This window comes from Emydura macquarii, unplaced genomic scaffold, assembly GCF_026122565.2.
Source record: "Emydura macquarii macquarii isolate MOO-44397 ecotype Brisbane River unplaced genomic scaffold, CSIRO-AGI_Emac_v2 contig_374, whole genome shotgun sequence".
Classification (NCBI taxonomy): Eukaryota; Metazoa; Chordata; order Testudines; family Chelidae; genus Emydura; species Emydura macquarii.
In genome coordinates this window covers 7,813,388-7,830,644 of record NW_027130511.1, presented here as the reverse complement: position 1 = coordinate 7,830,644, position 17,257 = coordinate 7,813,388, and the positions used below count along the sequence as shown (strand labels likewise).

Here is a 17,257-nt window from a genome sequence, read left to right as displayed (position 1 = left end):
ATGTATCTAGTTCTTTTTGAACCCTGTTATAGTCTTGGCCTTCACAACATCCTCTGGCAAGGAGTTCCACAGGTTGACTGTGTATTGTGTGAAGAAATACTTCCTTTGTTTGTTTTAAACTTGACAAAGGCATTGCAGGAAATCAGTTAAGCTGTTTACTTAACTGATGTTTGTATTATACCCTATCTTTCTAACAGGCCATAGAGCAGGGGTGGCCAAACCATGGCTCATGAGCTGAATGTGTCTCTTTTATAGTTAAAGTGTGGCTTGCAGCACCCCTTATGCCTCCCCCCCAATTCTCCACCTACCAGACTGGAGTGGGGAGCTCAGAGCATCTGTCCTGTGGGTTTCGGCGGGGGGAGGGTGTCAGTAAGTTTGGCCACCCCTGCCATAGAGCATGAAAGCCCTAGTCATAGACCAGGACCCCACTGGGCTAGACGCTCTATAAACAGAATAAGATGATGATCCCTGTCCTAAAGAGTTTGCACTCTAAGTCTAAAACAAGCAACAAACAGATGGGTATGGACAAACAACTGGGGGAGTACAAGGGAACAATGAAACTATATTGGTCACCATGAGAGGCTGCAGTCCCAGTATATCAGCAGACTAACTACAGACAAGGTTTTTGTAAGCATCATGGCAAAGGAGGGTTTTGAAGGAGGACAATGAGATAGTTTGGAGGATGTTTATAGAGAGCTCCTGCCAAGCATGAGTGGCAGTATGGGAAGAAGCACTATGGTGCTTATTTGAAAATTTAAGCGGTAGCACATGGAGGTTGGTATCATGGGTCAACTGGAGGTGGGGGTCAAGCTTTTGATACTGAGAGATGACAGGCACAGTGGAGACAGGGCATGAAGGTCCTTGGAAAATAAGACAAGCAGCTTACATTTGAGGCACTAGAGAAAGGGAGCCAGTGGAGGGATTCAAAGAGATCAGTGGCATGGTCAAAAGCAATGGTCTGGGAAAGTGATCTTTGCAGCAGCACTCTCAATGGAAATAAGTTGGGCAAGACTGCATTTGTCAAGTCCAGAGAAAAGAATGTTCAAATCAGGACACAAGGGTCTGGACAAATTTTAGTTCTGTGGATAGACAAGAAAGGCTGTATCTTCGAGATATTATGTACTTCCATCAAAGCTGTCACCAAGTCTCACTGCTTCTCCCTTTACAGCTAGTGACTAGCAAATGATGGTCCACACAGCATGTGCTGGGAGTCCAGAGAGCTGGCTGAGAACAAGGAGAGCTCATAAAAATCACATTTAAAGATACTAAAAGAACATTGAATATTTTCCTAATATTAATTTCAAGTCTAGAAAATTGATGTTGTTGCCACAGGACCTTAAAGTACCTAGGGCAGAAGGCTGAGAATAGGAAGGGATATGAAGTCAGGCAATGGTGGATTGGAGAGGACACTGGTCTCAGGGTGGGAAGGGTGCTTGCTGACCAGTCTAATCACACCTGCTGGGGGCAGCAGACCTTCAAGAAGTAAATGGCAGGAAATAGTCACATCCTTTTATGGGGAGGGTTGTGAGAAGCAGGGACCTCCAATAGATTTGGTAAGTACCTGAACATTAGGCTTCTTCTCTAAACAAACCCCAAGCTGGTTTTATAGGCATTTCCTCAAAGTGACTGTAGGGGTTTCTATAGCTCTTCTGGGTATTTTTCCATCATTCCGACAAATGGCATGACCCATTGACACAGCATAACAATTCAGTCAGTGGAGCATTGGATGACCCCACTGGCAGCTATTTGGTACACAAGATATTTAAGACCAGCCCAAAAACTACATCAGTTTTAAGGCCCACCAAAATCAAAATGATAGTATGACAGAACCTGAAATTCAGTGAACAGCTGCACCACTCTCCAGTTGATCTGAATAATTGTCTCCAGAATGGGTAGGAAGAGAGGAGTCAGTTGCTGGCCACCACAGGTATAAGCAGAGGTTCTCCCACAAAGAACTGCCTTCATCTTGCCCTGGCCTCTACTCAGATCTGAGAAAACTCTCCTGAGCAACATTAGGCCAATTTTAGCTTCTCCATCTCTCACTGGGTCCAAACACTCAGATATTTTTTTCACATTGATGCCTTACCAAAGAAGCAACAGGCTGCCACAGCTTTTTCCTTTGAGTTTGCATCTTTTATACAGTACCCCAAGACTGGGGCATTGGCATACTTTGCAGCAAGGTTCCTAGAAGGTCCAGCACCTGGGCAATTCCAAGACCAGCTTCAGCTACTTTTTTTTAAATGGGGATTTATAGTCAGTTAGGTCTGAAATGAGTAACACAATGAGTATGGCAACCCCTCCCAGCTTACAATAAGGTTCTAAACTCTTCAGAGCAGACACAATGGCTTCCATGTAATTGAACAGCACAATAGGGCTCAGAATCTATGGGGGAGGTAGAGGAGATAGAATTTATTTATTTACCAGAAAACTCAGGTTCAAGCGCAGCATTTTCAGCAAAGGGTGGATTCCATGGCAAATTGAGCAGAATCCACCAGACCCCTGCTTTCTGTAAGGGGTTTCCTTCTACAGGCGCCATGATGTGGAAAGGTAAGGGCAGAGGCTCTCCCCTTTACTTTCTTTCTGATACAATGTTACAGAGAAGTGAGATGAAAGCACAGCAGAGAAGATGCAAACACAGACGTTTCATCATTAGGTGGGACTGCTGCCTGCCTGCCTGCCAGACTAACTGAAACTTGTCTTAATATGTTCTAAAAATGAGAATCCCCCAAAGCACCACCTCCCTGAACCAGTTTCTCCCTTAGTACTGCAGAAGAAACTCCTGATGTCTGGTGAGTGCCTTGTGCTTCTAGAAGACAGGCAGACAAAAGTTAGGAGTGGGAGAGAATGCTGCAGACAATGCAGTTTCCAAGCAGCACATTCATCCTTTAGCGTACCAGGCCAAGGGGTTGTGGGTGTGGACAATCAGGGAGCCTGCAACATTTTCCCTGGTGCAGCTGCCTGTAGGCACAGAGGACACAGGCTGGTGCATGCAGAATTCATGAGACACATGCATAACTAGGACTTCTCCTGGCCCAGTCCCAGGCAAAATCACATATATACTGGGATGGACTGAGGTTGCAGACCAGGCTACAGGTCACTGGCATCATTCCATTTCCATGACAACAGAAGGAACTGGTGAACAAGACAATGGAGCTGGCCAGATGACATCACCAGGGCAGAAACTTTAGAACCTGCTTCATGCTAAAGTAATTCAGACTGCTGCTCCCTCTCCTTCATGTCCAGCCAAACGGATAGTGTTTCTAAAAGCTCTTGCCTGCACCTTGACCCTTTCCCACGTGTCACGCTGCTCACGGTGCACATGGCTTGCTGATGTGCATGTCTGGAAGAGGAACACAGCCACTGCTGGAAACCATTTTGATCATTCCACAGGGTATATCTGGGCTATTTACCCACCTTTGAGAGCCCTGATTGAACACCATGAGCCCTAGAATCATCCGCTATAAGGTCTTCAGGGGATACTGGGACTCAGTCTCTCTACATTCTTCATGGCACTCATCACTGTAGTAACTGAGCTCAGACTTCTCTGCACCAGAGACAAAATGAGAGCTTGCTCCTGTTGAAGGCTGCCAGATGGTTCTCTGTAGTGCAATACTACAGCTGGGACTCTGGGATCCACAACTTCTGCTCACACTCTATCCAGCAGCTAGCACTCACTCACAGCTTAAAAGGCAAATACTGGCCACAGTAAGAGATGGGGATGCCAATTTCATTACACATTAGGATACCCGCCAGCACGTAGTGGGACATACACAAACCAACAGGGCTATACCTACCAGAGAAGGGGGAAGAACTCCACCGAAGCCTTTGGGCTGACTCCAACATACACTTTGACAGCATTACATCCAGCAATACAGATGTCAGAAGCCCATGATGCAGCTGTCACAGAACCCACTCCCTCCAGAGTCTTTTTTTTAAAGTTATGAAGAAAAATCTTCCAAACATGAATATTGACAAATATAGAGTTGTTAATCGGAGCCTGCAGATAGCCTGAAACAGCTCCCAGATTCACAGTGAAAGAATGTTGACCCTGAAGCCTAATGGTAAATATTTTGTTTTTTGTTAACTATTTAAGTTGATCATTTAGAAGAAACATCCAGATGCTAAGATTATATTCCACATTCCAAAACTGCCTTCCACGACTTCCTAGGTTCAATACACTCCAACTGTCCACTCTTCCAACCAAAGCCTTCAGCTTCTCCCCAACGTCTACAATGCTGTTAAGCAAATTCAATGCAAATACCTGTAGCACAGAATAAAATGAAATGCATTTATATCAAAATTAACTCAGAAGCTACTGTGCTGATCCTATTATCATTTGTACAGTAAGTTTACTAAAAATCTCACTTCTGGATTTACCAGAAGCTCCTGCAGAATTTCCAATGTGCTGCCCTGAAGCACCCCAGAAGTCAGAAAGTTTTGCAGCAGAATTCAGTTGAATTTCCAGGTCCCTGATTTAGTCGCTCCTACCAGAATTCAGTGGGATGGGCGCAATGACCAGCCCAATGCAGGGGGATAGACTTGGTAAGAAACTAGAGGATCTGAAGAGTACTCTTCATCACTAAGGCTGATTTATTTAGTTCACCTCTGTGCATCTTAGGAACAACCCCAAACCAAGACAACAGCATTTTTAAAATATTTTATTTATTATACAAACTATTTACATAATCCATGGGCTTCCAGAACCTGCTGAACTCCACTTGGAACTTGCCAGTGTGAACTGGGGCCTGACCTCTTTCTCTTACTCAGTCCCTGGTTTCTAAAACATGACTCTTGGATACAGGCAGAGGCCAGGCCCTGTGAGGTCCACAGCAGCTCCAGAGAGTGAGAAATCTGTCTGAGATAGTACCATGCACCAAAAAAAACTTTCTACTGAAGTGCCTCAATTAGGTGGGAAGAAATAAGGGACCAACTAAAATAAGGAGCCTCTGCAGCAGAAAACATACAGTACAGGTGACCACAGTGCATTCCGTACCTTGCCCCCACACTGGTGTCATTATATGGGAAGCATATAAGGTGGGTGCGTTGGAAAGAAAAAGGAAGAGATTTAGGGACAAAGAGATCCTCTGCCACTGAAGTGATGGAGCCCTGGGGGAAATGGGACCAGCTAATGGAAACAATACAGAAAGGTTATCAACTAAGAACTAACAGCATGCACCACAGTCCTGACTGCACTGGTGTTGAAAGAAAATCCTTGGCTTCTGTATAACTGCAGAGAGGCGAGGGGTGCTGACTGCACCACGATGAGGGTTAGGAAGCTGCTTCAAGCAGAGGAAATCTGCCCAGTGTCCAGCTACTCAGTTCTCAATGTAAAAACAGTCCAGCACTAGAGAAGGAGGAAGAGGATTCCTGAGGAAGAGGTCATCAGCAGAATCAGCCTATAACCACAAGGCTCAAAAGACCCTTGCCAGGCCACAGAACTAGACATAGGACTGCAATGAGGGACCAGCACCACGCTGTGCCTCCCCAACCAACATGAGTTGGGAGGAGCAACACCACCACCTTTCCTTGGTCAATGGGGAGAGCAGTGAATGAGTGGCACAGTAACCAAGAGCCCCAACTGCACTGACCATAGAAGCCACATAGAGTGCAAATAAGTTGGACTCATACTCTCCCCCCAGAGGAGGTCAGAACCTTACGGAAAGGGAGCCTGTTTTAAAAAAGGGACAGAGTAGCCACTGCTAAAGTGATCAGTCAGGGAGGAATTGCAGCAGCTGTCTAGCAGGCTGTCTTCCAGCACTTCAGTGCCTGAGAGGGAATGAATCCACAAGACTGAGAAATCCCCCTGAGCAGTGTCAATGTTTGGGGTTCTGGCTGGTTTTGGCACCACAATGGCTTATATTTCTGTACAGATGTGACACTCTCCCTAAGAACAGTTAAGACACTGCCTTAATAAAAGACATTTTGCTAGGTGTCGAATGTTCCCCAAGATTCCTAATTTATTCAGTTAAATTGTACTGGAAAAGCGAAGAGCCAACTTAAAAGCCATACCTCACAAATCCTGCCTAGTTCAGGGAAACTCCAGATCCAGCAGAATGAAGGGACTGAGGGTGATGGCACAATTTTTTTTTTAATAATTTTTTCTAAAATTAGCTCTTAGGAGAGATGCTAGATTGAGATCCCATCCCAGGAGCCTGATTCCTTCTCATTCCAGTGACTGCATACAGCACAGACAGTGCAGGTTCTTCTCACACACCAACCATTCACCAACGTGCCTCAGACTCTTAACCTGGAGAGATGCACTTTAGGGGCAAGTTGGGAGTTCAATAATTTGTTCAGACACTGGTTTCACTGCTGAACTGGACAGATTGCCAGGCTAAGATCCTTTACTCCCAACCTCTTTATTTTGCTAGGCTAGGAGGAGATGAGTGGACAGTCAGAGGTAACAGAACCTGGTAGTTAAAAATTTGCTGCTCATACTATCTCCCAGCTGTAATTTGGACAGCTGTTAGTACAACATGCCACTTGGTGGGCTACTCAGTGTCTGCTTGGGAAAAGCTCCAGTTTAGTATCCTATGTGCTGGAAAGCCAATAGCACTAGAAGGGATAGCAAGGAAGAGTTCTCAGGAAGAAAACAGGATTGGGAGGCGAGAAGGCCAGCTGCTCTCCAGGCACCAACATCCCACTGGGAAACACTGTCCCCTTTCTCCAGCATGCTTCAGGCAGAGCCTCCTGCAGTCATGTGATAGAGGTAGAAGACAAGACCCTGTGAAATGTCGGGCTGAGGCACTGGGTTCTGTCCAATACTGTCACCCCAATTGTAATTCTGTACAAACAGAAGCCCAGTGCACAGTAGTAGCTGCCTGCTAGCCTATCATACTACATTCGTGCCCTGCAGGTGAACGTTGGTTAAGCATTTGTGCTCAGCATTGAGGGCTCACACACTCATATCCATCCGCTCTCCTGAGGAAGGCAAGGGGCGTGGGACAGCTTCCTGTGCAATTTTAGGACCACTGTCAGAAATGTTCACTGGAGGAGAATCTCTTCTTCCAGTTTAGAAGCAGAGGCCCGCACCAGCCACTGCCAGTACTGAAGGATGCTTCTGCTGCCAGCCCTTGGCGGAGGTAGTACAGTGTCACTGCAAGGGCCAATGCTTGTGCTCCAACGAGAGAGTGTTCCTTTGGGTTACTCTCTCTAGCAGATGCTGCTCTCCCCCTCCTCTCCAGCAGGGGGAAGAAATGGCAGCTTCCAGTGCAAGTGAGAGGAAGCCCTAATGGGCCATGGACTGAACAGGGAAACAAGCCTACGCCCTTCAGAGACATGCAATACAAGGAGAGTTACATAAGCTACAGAAGAGCATCAGCAGAAGGACTTGGGCCAAAGCATGGAAAGGTATTAAGGCTTCCCACATGCCAGATCTCCAACAGAGCTTCAAGCTGGTCCTCCCCCAAAACAGCTACAGTACTGGCTGCTACATAGACCTCCTCCTGTATCAAACTGCAACTCCTGCTCACAGGCTCTCTCTCTTCCCAGAGGGATAGATGCACAGAGTCCTGCGAAATCCCACCATACCACCCTGACAAATGTACCACAGTTCTTTTGCCGTACCACCCTGAACTGAGATGGGAGTGAGGGGAAGGGACAAGGCGAGCTCTTGGTGATTTACTCTGGACATGGAAAATCCACATGCCAGCTTATGGATGACAGTCCTCTTTGCACAGAGTCTATACTCTGCCTCCATTGCCCTGTAAAGGGAAGAAGAATGAGCAGTGGACTGAAGGTACGCCTTGCCCTGAAGAGCCAGGAATCTAGGTAGGGGAAGGGGAAATCACAGCATGCCAAAGCCCTCACATCCCTCGCTGATGGCCAGCTGCAGCATCTTGTGGACCTCTTCATAGGAGTCATAAGTAGGGAGGCACAGCTGGTTAAAACTGAAAAAAGAAAAATAATTAATACACACTACCCATGCACTGGGGGAATGTCCACCACAGGCACCTCCAGCTGCTCATTGCCCTCAGGTGGGATGACATGGTGTCCATCACTTGTCTGTCACCCATTATATACAGGTTGCCCACCATATGCTTGCTACCAGCAGCTCACAGTTTAGAGGGGGGGCCACACACCTGGCATGCAATGTTGGCAACTCACCACAAGGCATGCCAATAAATGAAGTACTCGCCACTCACAAGCGCATAGTGTACTCCCACATGCATGCTTCAATCAGAGTGCAATGGCCAGGGCACTCACCAGGTGTGGGCTGTCGGCAAAGTACTATGGGTTGGAGCTGCGATGATCTGGAAAGAGGGACAGAGTGCAGCAAACCCTCCCGGAGGCAGCTGAGAGGAACCAGTTGTGAACTGCAACAGCCGGGCCAGTTCCTCCTGCGTGAAACTGGAGACCACGGTCCAAAACCACCTCATAACCTGATAGGGACCAGAAATGGCAGAGTCAGTCAGGGAAGCAGGGTCACGCAAGTACAATGGCATGTTACCAGAAGAAGAGCAGGCAAAATGTCTTGCAAGAAAGTAGCTCTACCAAATGCTACAGCCACCCCTATTATGAGGTCAAACCAGAAAAGGAACAATTGCATAGTCACTTCTCACCTACCACTTTTATCCCTTGTTGCTACCACCCACCTCTATTACACTAGAAATGTCTCCATCGCCCCCACAAATGGTGCTTTTCTCTATTGGAAATGTTGAATGGGAAAGCTAATTAGTTTAAGCTACGAATCCATATCTACTTCCTGCACTAGGCTAATGTTTTGCTCTCCCACATCCTCTGGTGCCTTGGCAGGTTAGAAGGGGGAACAGTGATAGCGTATCACTCACGTAATTTGTTTCCATCTTGGACATTTTGGCAGTTCCCATCACTTTTCCAGACAGTCCTATGTGCCCCCCACATCGGGGTGGGAAGTATAAGTCCAGGACCACGTGCTCAGGAATCTCTACTGTTGCCAACCTTCTACCCCACAATGACATATAGAACCTCCCCCGCCCCCAACCTGTTGCGAAGGGCCGGCGCAGCACAGCTTCCCCCTCTCACACACACTTACCTGCTACTCCAGCCCCGCGCCGGCTCAAAAGGGGGGGGGGAGGAGGGGAGAGAGGAGGAGGGAATGCAGACAGAGACGGACCATGTGCAGGCTGGCCCTTCACTACTGGTGGAGGGCGCAGGAGTGGCTGCTCCCACTTCTGCTCCTACATCCCTGTCCCGCCTTGCATGTCATGAAGGGCCTGCCCGGCCCCTCTCCCCCCAGGCTGGAGCCTCTTACCACATCTGAGCCAGCCAGGGCTGGAGCAGCAGATAAGTGCGCTCCGGGCCAACCCTTCATGGAGGGTGGGAGGCGCAGGATGCTCTGTGCCGCTCAGAGCTCCTGTCACCCCCTCCAAACTCCCTGTGCGTCCTGAAGGGCTGGCCCAGCACCCCCCTCACAGGCCAGTGCCCAGGGGCCCAGGCCCCCTCGGTACGCCACTGGGAAGAAGAAAGCATCCCACCTACCTTTTCTCGGAAATGCCAGGATCCTCCCACCACCACAGCATGAGCCTTGAAATCACAGACACTGATGTCTCCAATACCACACATCAGCAGCTGAAAGGAAAAAGACCTGCAGTTACGAGAGCAGGAACATAATGTATCCATGAAGCCAGCCTTATTCTGGTTACAATAGTCAGCTTTGTACCCGTAAGAGGCATGCAAGATGCTCAGAGCTCTGGGGTCAGGATATACACAACTCTAGTAAAACCCCTTGATCTCAGTAAAGAGGCAGGCCAGTACCAGCTTCTCCTGCTGGATGTAAGATGGGCTAAGGGAAGGGAAAAAACAGCTGCCAAACCAGGAAATGCAGAAACCCTGAGAGGAGGGAGTTGAGATTCCTATGCATTCCACTGCCATTCCAAAACCTTGTCACCTGCTGACAATATCCCCTTGTAGTACCCTAAATTGACTGGGGCAACAGTTACCCAAGAACTAGACCTCAGGTTTGGATGCCCAAAGGCCCACTGTAAAAAGCAAAGTACTAGACAGATTATACAAAGTGATGAGTCTAAGAGCTGGAACTGGGATGTGTGCACCAAGGAATCCAGGCTCAGATGTTAACTAGAGACCAGAGAAATTGATTAGTGCCTGTCTGTCTTGTACTGGGCTCAGTATTAGTATAGAAGGATGACCTAAAGGAACTGGCCATGTCCTTTCAAGATCATCCCACCTGCCCTAAGAGGCATTCACTGTCTATAGCTAGCCTTCTTACTACTCCAGGGGACATTAACAGCATCTGAACCTGTGACTCAAATACCCATTGCCTAGGACTATAATACTATAAACTATAAACAATAATACATTATTAACCACGAAGCCAGCACATACGTGAGAGAAGGATTCTCCCAAACAACACTCAGTGCCCTTTCCCTCAGAGACAAATATTCACAGATGGGGGAGGGAAAGAGAAGGGAGGGGGGAAGGTTTGGGGAGGACACACTTTGCAAGTGTTGAGTCTTTCCATCCCCAGCCAGCTTTACTTTCGCCCAAAAAGGCCCAAAGAGGAGAGTGGGTGGGCAGGTGGGCTCAGGACAGCAGCACCTACCTCAAGCTCATTCTCATAAAAAATAGCTAGGAGGTTTTCAGGAACCAGCTCATTGAGACCTGAAAGACAAGAAGAGAGCAAGTAAGTGCCAGTGCCTCCAGAATAGGGGTTAGGGTTAAGAAGGGAGCACACAGTACCTTACCTTTCAGGAAGTGATCCACCTCTTCTCTAACCTGATTGGCCAGTCTGTATTGGGCAAGCAAATTCAGGTAGAAGATCTTATTTTCATTGGTTACTGGGACCTGAGCCCCTCCAGTTACCAGCTCAACCACCTGAAACGAGGGGGCACATGAGGATGTCAGTGTAAGGATGTGTGAGGATAAGCAGTATTATACTTGTAGCATAAAACCACACCTGAAGAAACTCTCCCTGTGCTCCTACTTTGTTGATACTTTTCTTTTGTGGCCACTGCTGCAAGGACATCACACACAATTCCCAACCTCTCCACAACTACAGATGAAAGGCGTGAAGACTGTTCCCTCCTCACCCATCATCTCTCACCTTCTCCAGCTGCCCCAATTTGTTGTATTTCTCCTCAGCGAAGACAAGCTCCATCTCACTCACATCATTGTTCAGTATGAAACAAACCTTGGATTTATAGAATTCTGGGTCATCTGTTTCAAAATACTGAGGAAGAAAGGTAGATGAGGTATAAGGGTGTGGGGAGAGAGAGGGAGGGAGGGATTTAACATACACAGTTGAGCAGGAATTCTGGGTCTGTAGGGAGCAAAGCTCATATTCAGTGCCACTTCAACCTGGGCCCAGCACAGAGGCCAGTGTGGCCTTACCTTGTAGTGCATGCGCAGTCCTATGATCTGAGCCAGAAAGGATCTGGTGAAACGGGCTCGCACTAGCTGCTTGTAAGCTCCTCCCAGAGACGACTCATAGAGACACTTCCCTACCAGGCGGCCTGCAAACTCATACACCTTCAGTCGTAAATGTGGAGGCCGGCCAGGGTTGGGATGCACCTGCAGAAGCAAGGAGTCAGAATTATCTCAGTACCAGCCATGGTTAACACAAATGATACCAATGACCCCATCTGCCATTCACATTGCACACTGCACCTAGGAAGATGCCTTCACAGCCCTCAAACTGCATCCTAAATCTGAACACAGATTCATAGCTTTTAAGGCCAGAAGGGACCATTATGATCATCTTTCTAGTCTGACCTCCTGCATACCATGGACCATAGATCTGGCCTAGTGCTTAAGGTAAAGCTGTTGTGGGTCTCACAAGTGACTCTCTGGGAGCGCAGCAGCAGAATTAAAATCCAGAATCTGGCCAGCAAGGACACAACATGCACCACATGCATTGTCCCAGCCTGTGCACCAAAAACCTGCCTCCCACTCCATGACAAGCGGAAGGGATTCTAATAGGCAAACAGACTGCTTCCTGTGCCCAGTAAGGTCTTCTTAGGAAGTGCCACCCCCAGTTCCTGGAATCCCATGGTTCCTTGTTAGCAATGTACCTATGCCGGCCAACAAGCCAATGCTTTAACTCTGCAACACTGTGGGACATCCCAGCAACAAATTGGGAAGAAGTTAGAAGGTGCAAACCCTGCCAACAGCAGGGGGAGGCGGGCATGCATGCTGTTTTGATATGTTTGCTGTTTACCTGAGAGTATGCCCACATGCCCTGTTCTGTCCACCCAAAGTTGGAAGCTAGGACTCACCAGTGCCTGGTTGTTGTCACTGAAGCGGGTAAAATATTGATTGGTGGTATCAAATAAAGCCTTACAGATCAGCTCAAACCACTCTCTGCGCGGGCCTCCCCAGTCCAGAGCTACAAGATAAAATAAGTCCAAACCCATCAGCTCTGGGCCACACCCAGTTCTCTGTGTCCTTAACCCTTCTTCCCACCCATAGCTGCCAGGAAAACAGAATACTCTCTCTGGATAGATCATCATTTTCTCTAAGTCACTGTGATGGGCAGAGCATTGCCCCCGGGTATTGGATCACAGGAAAGTATGTACAGATATGGCTGTTCACTTAACTTTCCCATAATTACCTCATATCAGACTCCGTTCACTCAAACCTGTGGTTTCAAATCCATGAGGTGAGGATGAAACGGATGAGATTCATTTTCACACATATAAATACACAAGTGACTGGTGATACCTCTCCTTCTATCACTTTCACATCCCTTTCTGCACAAAGGAGGCTAATATCAAACCAGCCACTATTTACAAGAGACACAATGGGAAGCCAAGCTGCAAACTCTAAAAAGGATGGTCTTGTAATGAAGACACTGAACTAAGACTCAAGAATAATGGGTTCTGTTACAAACTCTGCCTGCCACCCACCCACCCAGAGTGACTTATGCAAGGTCACACATTTGTGTTTGTGCCTCAGATCATCATCTGTAAATTGGGGATAATACTTCCCTACCTCATAGGGGGTTGGGAGCTAAATTCAATAATGTTTATGAGAAACTACAGGGATGGAGACCATAAAAGGATCGAGACCACAGACGCTATAGAAGGATCTAGACACAGATGGATATGCTGCAAGACAGCCAGAATTTTACACCAACAAGTAACTCCGGTATGCTCCTGGCACACTCTCCTCAAGCTCATAAAAGTTTCTGCAGGAGCAGGTTTACTCACCTTCCTCATCCTGGAAAATCACTTCAAAGTTTTTGCTCCAGTCAGAAATGGAAAAATTCCGTGTTGCTTTCAGAGACTGAGACAGTGAAAGGAAAAGCATTAGCAGCAGCGGCCACCGCCCAGGGCTCAGTGTCCATGCACAGAGGACTTAAATGAAACAGAATGGGAAGGGTCCAGTCTAATAATTTGAATACAGGATGGGGAGCCAGGAACTAGTTTTGGCCTCTGGGACCTTGGGCAGGTCACTTTCCTTTCTGCCTCAACCATAGGTACGTTTTCCATTACAGAATTTAAGAGAAATGTTCCCCACATCTGACAGCTCCTGATCTCAAGACCAGGACAAAGTTTGCTCAATAGCAACAGCCTAAGTACTGCCCATTCACAGCACTTCCCCCAACGCCCCCCCTCTTCCCCCACCACACACACAAATGCAGCAATTCAATAGAGTTTAGAGTATTAAAACATCTGCAGTTAGGAGCAACTTTTGTAAAGAAAGGTCAGTTCTCTTTGGCCCATCTGTCCAGTTTAGCCTCTCAGAGAACATGTAGAAGAAAGAAGCCCAGAAAGGAATCACTGGTTTACATTTACCTGTTACAGCATGATTTACTTTAACAAAATCTTTCAAGTGACTAGAAATATGTAGGCCCAGATTCCTGATCCCAATTACAGGTCTAAGTGCAAAACAGCGCCCTGAATGCAACAGTGTTAGCTCAGACTTAGTTGATCATTAAATAAATTGGAGCATCATGCTAGCCCCATATTAGTGCTAATCTCTCTGGTTGCATTTGCCATGTGTGTTGCCCTCATACATCAAATGTTTACATTTCTCACACACACCCCATTAATTTCTTTGATCTTGTCTGACTGCAATGCTACAGCTAATGGCTCTGCAGCGATTTTTAAGATAACAGGGGACAGAGGGAATCTCTGAAAATGCCTTTAGGAATTAAAAATGGTTTGGATAGTGAACCAATATCTGAAGCCTCAGTGCATATAATGCACAGCTTGTCCTACCTCCAGAAAATATTCCCAAATCCAAATTTACCAATCATACCAAAGAATCTGAACCTTCCTCTCCCACAACTGGTCTTTTCCATTTCTGTCCATTTCTGGAATAGTTACCAAACCTGAACAAAGCACACTGGACTAAGTCAGTGCCTGTCACAACAGGGCTTGCCTTGAGGGCACTTGGGGCTCTTTCTACCACACACAAACCAACTGCCCCTTTAGCCTGGACATTCCTACTATTGCCACACCAGGAAAGCCCAACTGCCCCTGAGTCCTAGAGTGACTAATGCCAGAGGTTTAAGAAAAAGGCGTAAGGCTTTCAAAATATATCTAATTATGCAATACTACCAAATGCGAAGTTTCTCTCTGCTTCCCTTCCCTAAGCCGGTGATCAGTTTAAGCCCTGAAGCTACAGGATCAAACCTTCTTGTCATTGTTCCCCCAGCTGGTGTCAAATTGAATTTAATTAGAGAATAACTGAATGGCAGGGATGGGTGTTGGGCACGCTTGGGAGCAGCCTATGCACAGTGTCCCTCCAAGTGCCAACTATCACGAGCTCACTCACCGACTCCAGCAGGCCATGGCGGCTGACCTTGAGTGTAACCTTGGAGTGAGGTCTCTTCATATGCACTTGACGCAACTCCCGCTGGAAGAAATTCACTTTGTCCTGAAAGGTCTCTGAGCCACCTGAAAACAGTGATCTTATGATCGCATCTGAGCTGCCAACACCTCACGTGTCAGGATGGGGTCCCTATCCCTATTTGCCCCGGGCCATTCTATAATCAGAGTGAATCAATCATGAAAGGCATGACAGCAGATCTCCAAAAAGACAGTTTGTGGTTAGTCTCAGACATTCAGCAACTCATGGAGATGCCTTCAGAGGAATGACAGAAAAGCCTACTGAGCATGAGGAGCCAGGGGCAATGAAATCCATTCACTGGAATTGCTATCAGAAGCAGAATGGGAGGCAGATGACTACTCTGTGACTCAGATGACTACTCTACAACTCCTAGAAAAGTTATATAACCCTAAATAACCTCAAGTGCTAACTCCCTGCCTGCCACCCTGTGATGCATGCGAGCTGGGGATGCTGCAAGCTGGGTCCCCCAATCATAGCGCCTTCCCCCTCCCACCAGCCTGTTTTACCTATGTTTTTATGCAGCGAGCGAATGAAAGTGGCTGCCAAGATGTTCCTCTCCTTGCAGCTGAGCTCCACAGGGGGCTGGATCCCATCATCTACCACAAGGGTCAGCAGTTTATGCACAGGGTCAGGCCCATGGTAAGAAAACTAGAAGCAAAAGAGATGCAGGACAGGGGTCCAATGATTGTGTGCCAGAGTGCACAGCACATGCAGCAGATACACTAAGACCACCTTCTGCAAACACACTTTCCCCTCTGCCCATCCACACAGACCCAATAAATAGGCATGCTGCCTCTAGCAAGGACGTTACCTTTAAAAAGCCCACTTCAAACAGTACGGGCTTCAAGGGGACCAGAACTAGATGCTTAATGGAGGAGGAAGGCAATTAGGAGAAGGATGGGAGAGGACTGAGAATGATAACTAGGATCCTGATGTTGAGGTGGGGAGAAAAGACATGGTTGACCCCTGCTCACACGGCATTTCTAGAATTCTGGCAGGGAAGGTGCTTTTTGATTTCCTGGATCTCATGTATCTAGCTGATATGCAGTAGAAATAACACCACTTCAACAGGCAGATCATTATTCAGCATCCAGGGCCACTAGGGTGGGAACTGCAACAGTAGATGGATGGATCAGACCCACCTTGGTGCCAGGACACACTCTGAAAGTGAAGAGGCGCCAAGGAATGATCTTCAGGTAGAATTCCTTCACTGAGAATTGCTGGGGAGCCAAAGGGGAGAGAAACTATTAGCAGCCACATTTTTATTACAGCTCTTTTCTGAAGCATTCTAGACTCAAGACACAGGAGGAAAAAATACACAGGGAAAGTTTCCTTCCAAAACCTAGAGGTAAGTCCCCTGCCAGGTCAAGTCACACCCTCCCGTGACAGTAAGCACCTCCACTAAACAGTGACATCGGAGAGAAGAGTGAATGTAACAACTTGGCAGAAGGACTTCATTATTACACTTGTCTGAGAAGCACCCAGGACATGCTGATGTGACATAAACACAGCAATAAATCAGGGCATGCACTGACAGGTCTTACGTTTTAAAAAGATAGTTAGTGTATGGGAGTTTAGGGTGGAGGCCAGAACTGAGATAGCAAGGGATGCTACAGGACAGGACTGCAATGCATTGACAGATCTGGGAAGTCCTGAGGAAAGTTATCCTGTACTAGCCAAACTATTGCTGTTACTCCTTCACTTTCATGAACATCAAGTTAAAACAATTAAAAAAAAAAAATCTTGCAATTTTTGAAGCTGGGGGTGACCAGGGAATTTAGCTCTCTTCACCATGCAGAGTGTTTCTGGCAGAAGGCCCTCAGCTGTGGATCTCCCTCTCCCTGGAGGGCAGGCTAAGCCCCAATCTTAGCTCCTTTAGGGCACAACACAACTCCCTCTGCATAGGCCTCCTTCACCAAAGATGGCTGGGAAATGGTCAGCAGCAATTTTCCTGGAGCTGAGCAAGTGAGAACAGCCCTATGTAAGGAACAGCTGGGCTGGATAGCATAGGTCTTTTGGACGGGAATGATGCTCTGCTTTTTTGGCTTCCCTAGATACTCTGTGTAGGATAGGGATTTTATTGGGGAGTGGAGGATCAATGATTGCTGTAAATACTGTTCTGGTTACAATGGTAAAATCTACGTTGTCCCTCTCAATTTCCTGCCATTTCTCATAGTTATACCCTAGGATAACAAACTCAATAACCATTCTCTGTTCTAGGTTTTTATATTTTGATCCCCTCACCTTAGTTGTTGCTAAACAGATTTTGCTTTTCTAATCTTTCTTCCTAAGTCAGTCTCTCCCAAGAGGAGAGAAGACAGAGGAAAGGAATCTGAAATAACAAGTTTAAACAAACACTTAGTTTAGGCAAACTTTACCAGCCAAGTCTGACGTTTCTAGAAGAGGAGCCCAAAGTGAGGGGAAAGGCAAGTTCTGAAATGCCAGAACATCTAACCAAATGCTG

General features: G+C 47.1%; 1 protein-coding gene across 7 annotated transcripts in view; it reads right to left on the bottom strand.

The window, feature by feature from the left end:
* Nucleotides 1–2,165: 2,165 nt before the first annotated feature.
* The window catches only part of AREL1 (apoptosis resistant E3 ubiquitin protein ligase 1), a 28,673-nt gene continuing 13,581 nt past the window's right edge, over nt 2,166–17,257 (bottom strand). For 5 of the 7 annotated variants that reach the window (XM_067533253.1, XM_067533293.1, XM_067533260.1 and 2 more), the window contains 12 exons: nt 15,936–16,013; nt 15,300–15,441; nt 14,719–14,840; nt 13,146–13,221; nt 12,213–12,322; nt 11,329–11,508; nt 11,042–11,167; nt 10,683–10,812; nt 10,541–10,599; nt 9,460–9,549; nt 8,206–8,381; nt 4,643–7,889 (listed from right to left, as the gene is read on the bottom strand). In XM_067533253.1, the coding sequence (XP_067389354.1) occupies nt 7,787–7,889; nt 8,206–8,381; nt 9,460–9,549; nt 10,541–10,599; nt 10,683–10,812; nt 11,042–11,167; nt 11,329–11,508; nt 12,213–12,322; nt 13,146–13,221; nt 14,719–14,840; nt 15,300–15,441; nt 15,936–16,013 (1,392 nt within the window). In that variant the 3' untranslated portion in view covers nt 4,643–7,786. Of the gene's footprint in view, nt 4,262–4,642; nt 7,890–8,205; nt 8,382–9,459; nt 9,550–10,540; nt 10,600–10,682; nt 10,813–11,041; nt 11,168–11,328; nt 11,509–12,212; nt 12,323–13,145; nt 13,222–14,718; nt 14,841–15,299; nt 15,442–15,935; nt 16,014–17,257 lie in introns of those variants that run through there. The other 2 variants (XM_067533278.1, XM_067533284.1) reach the window with 2 other exon arrangements.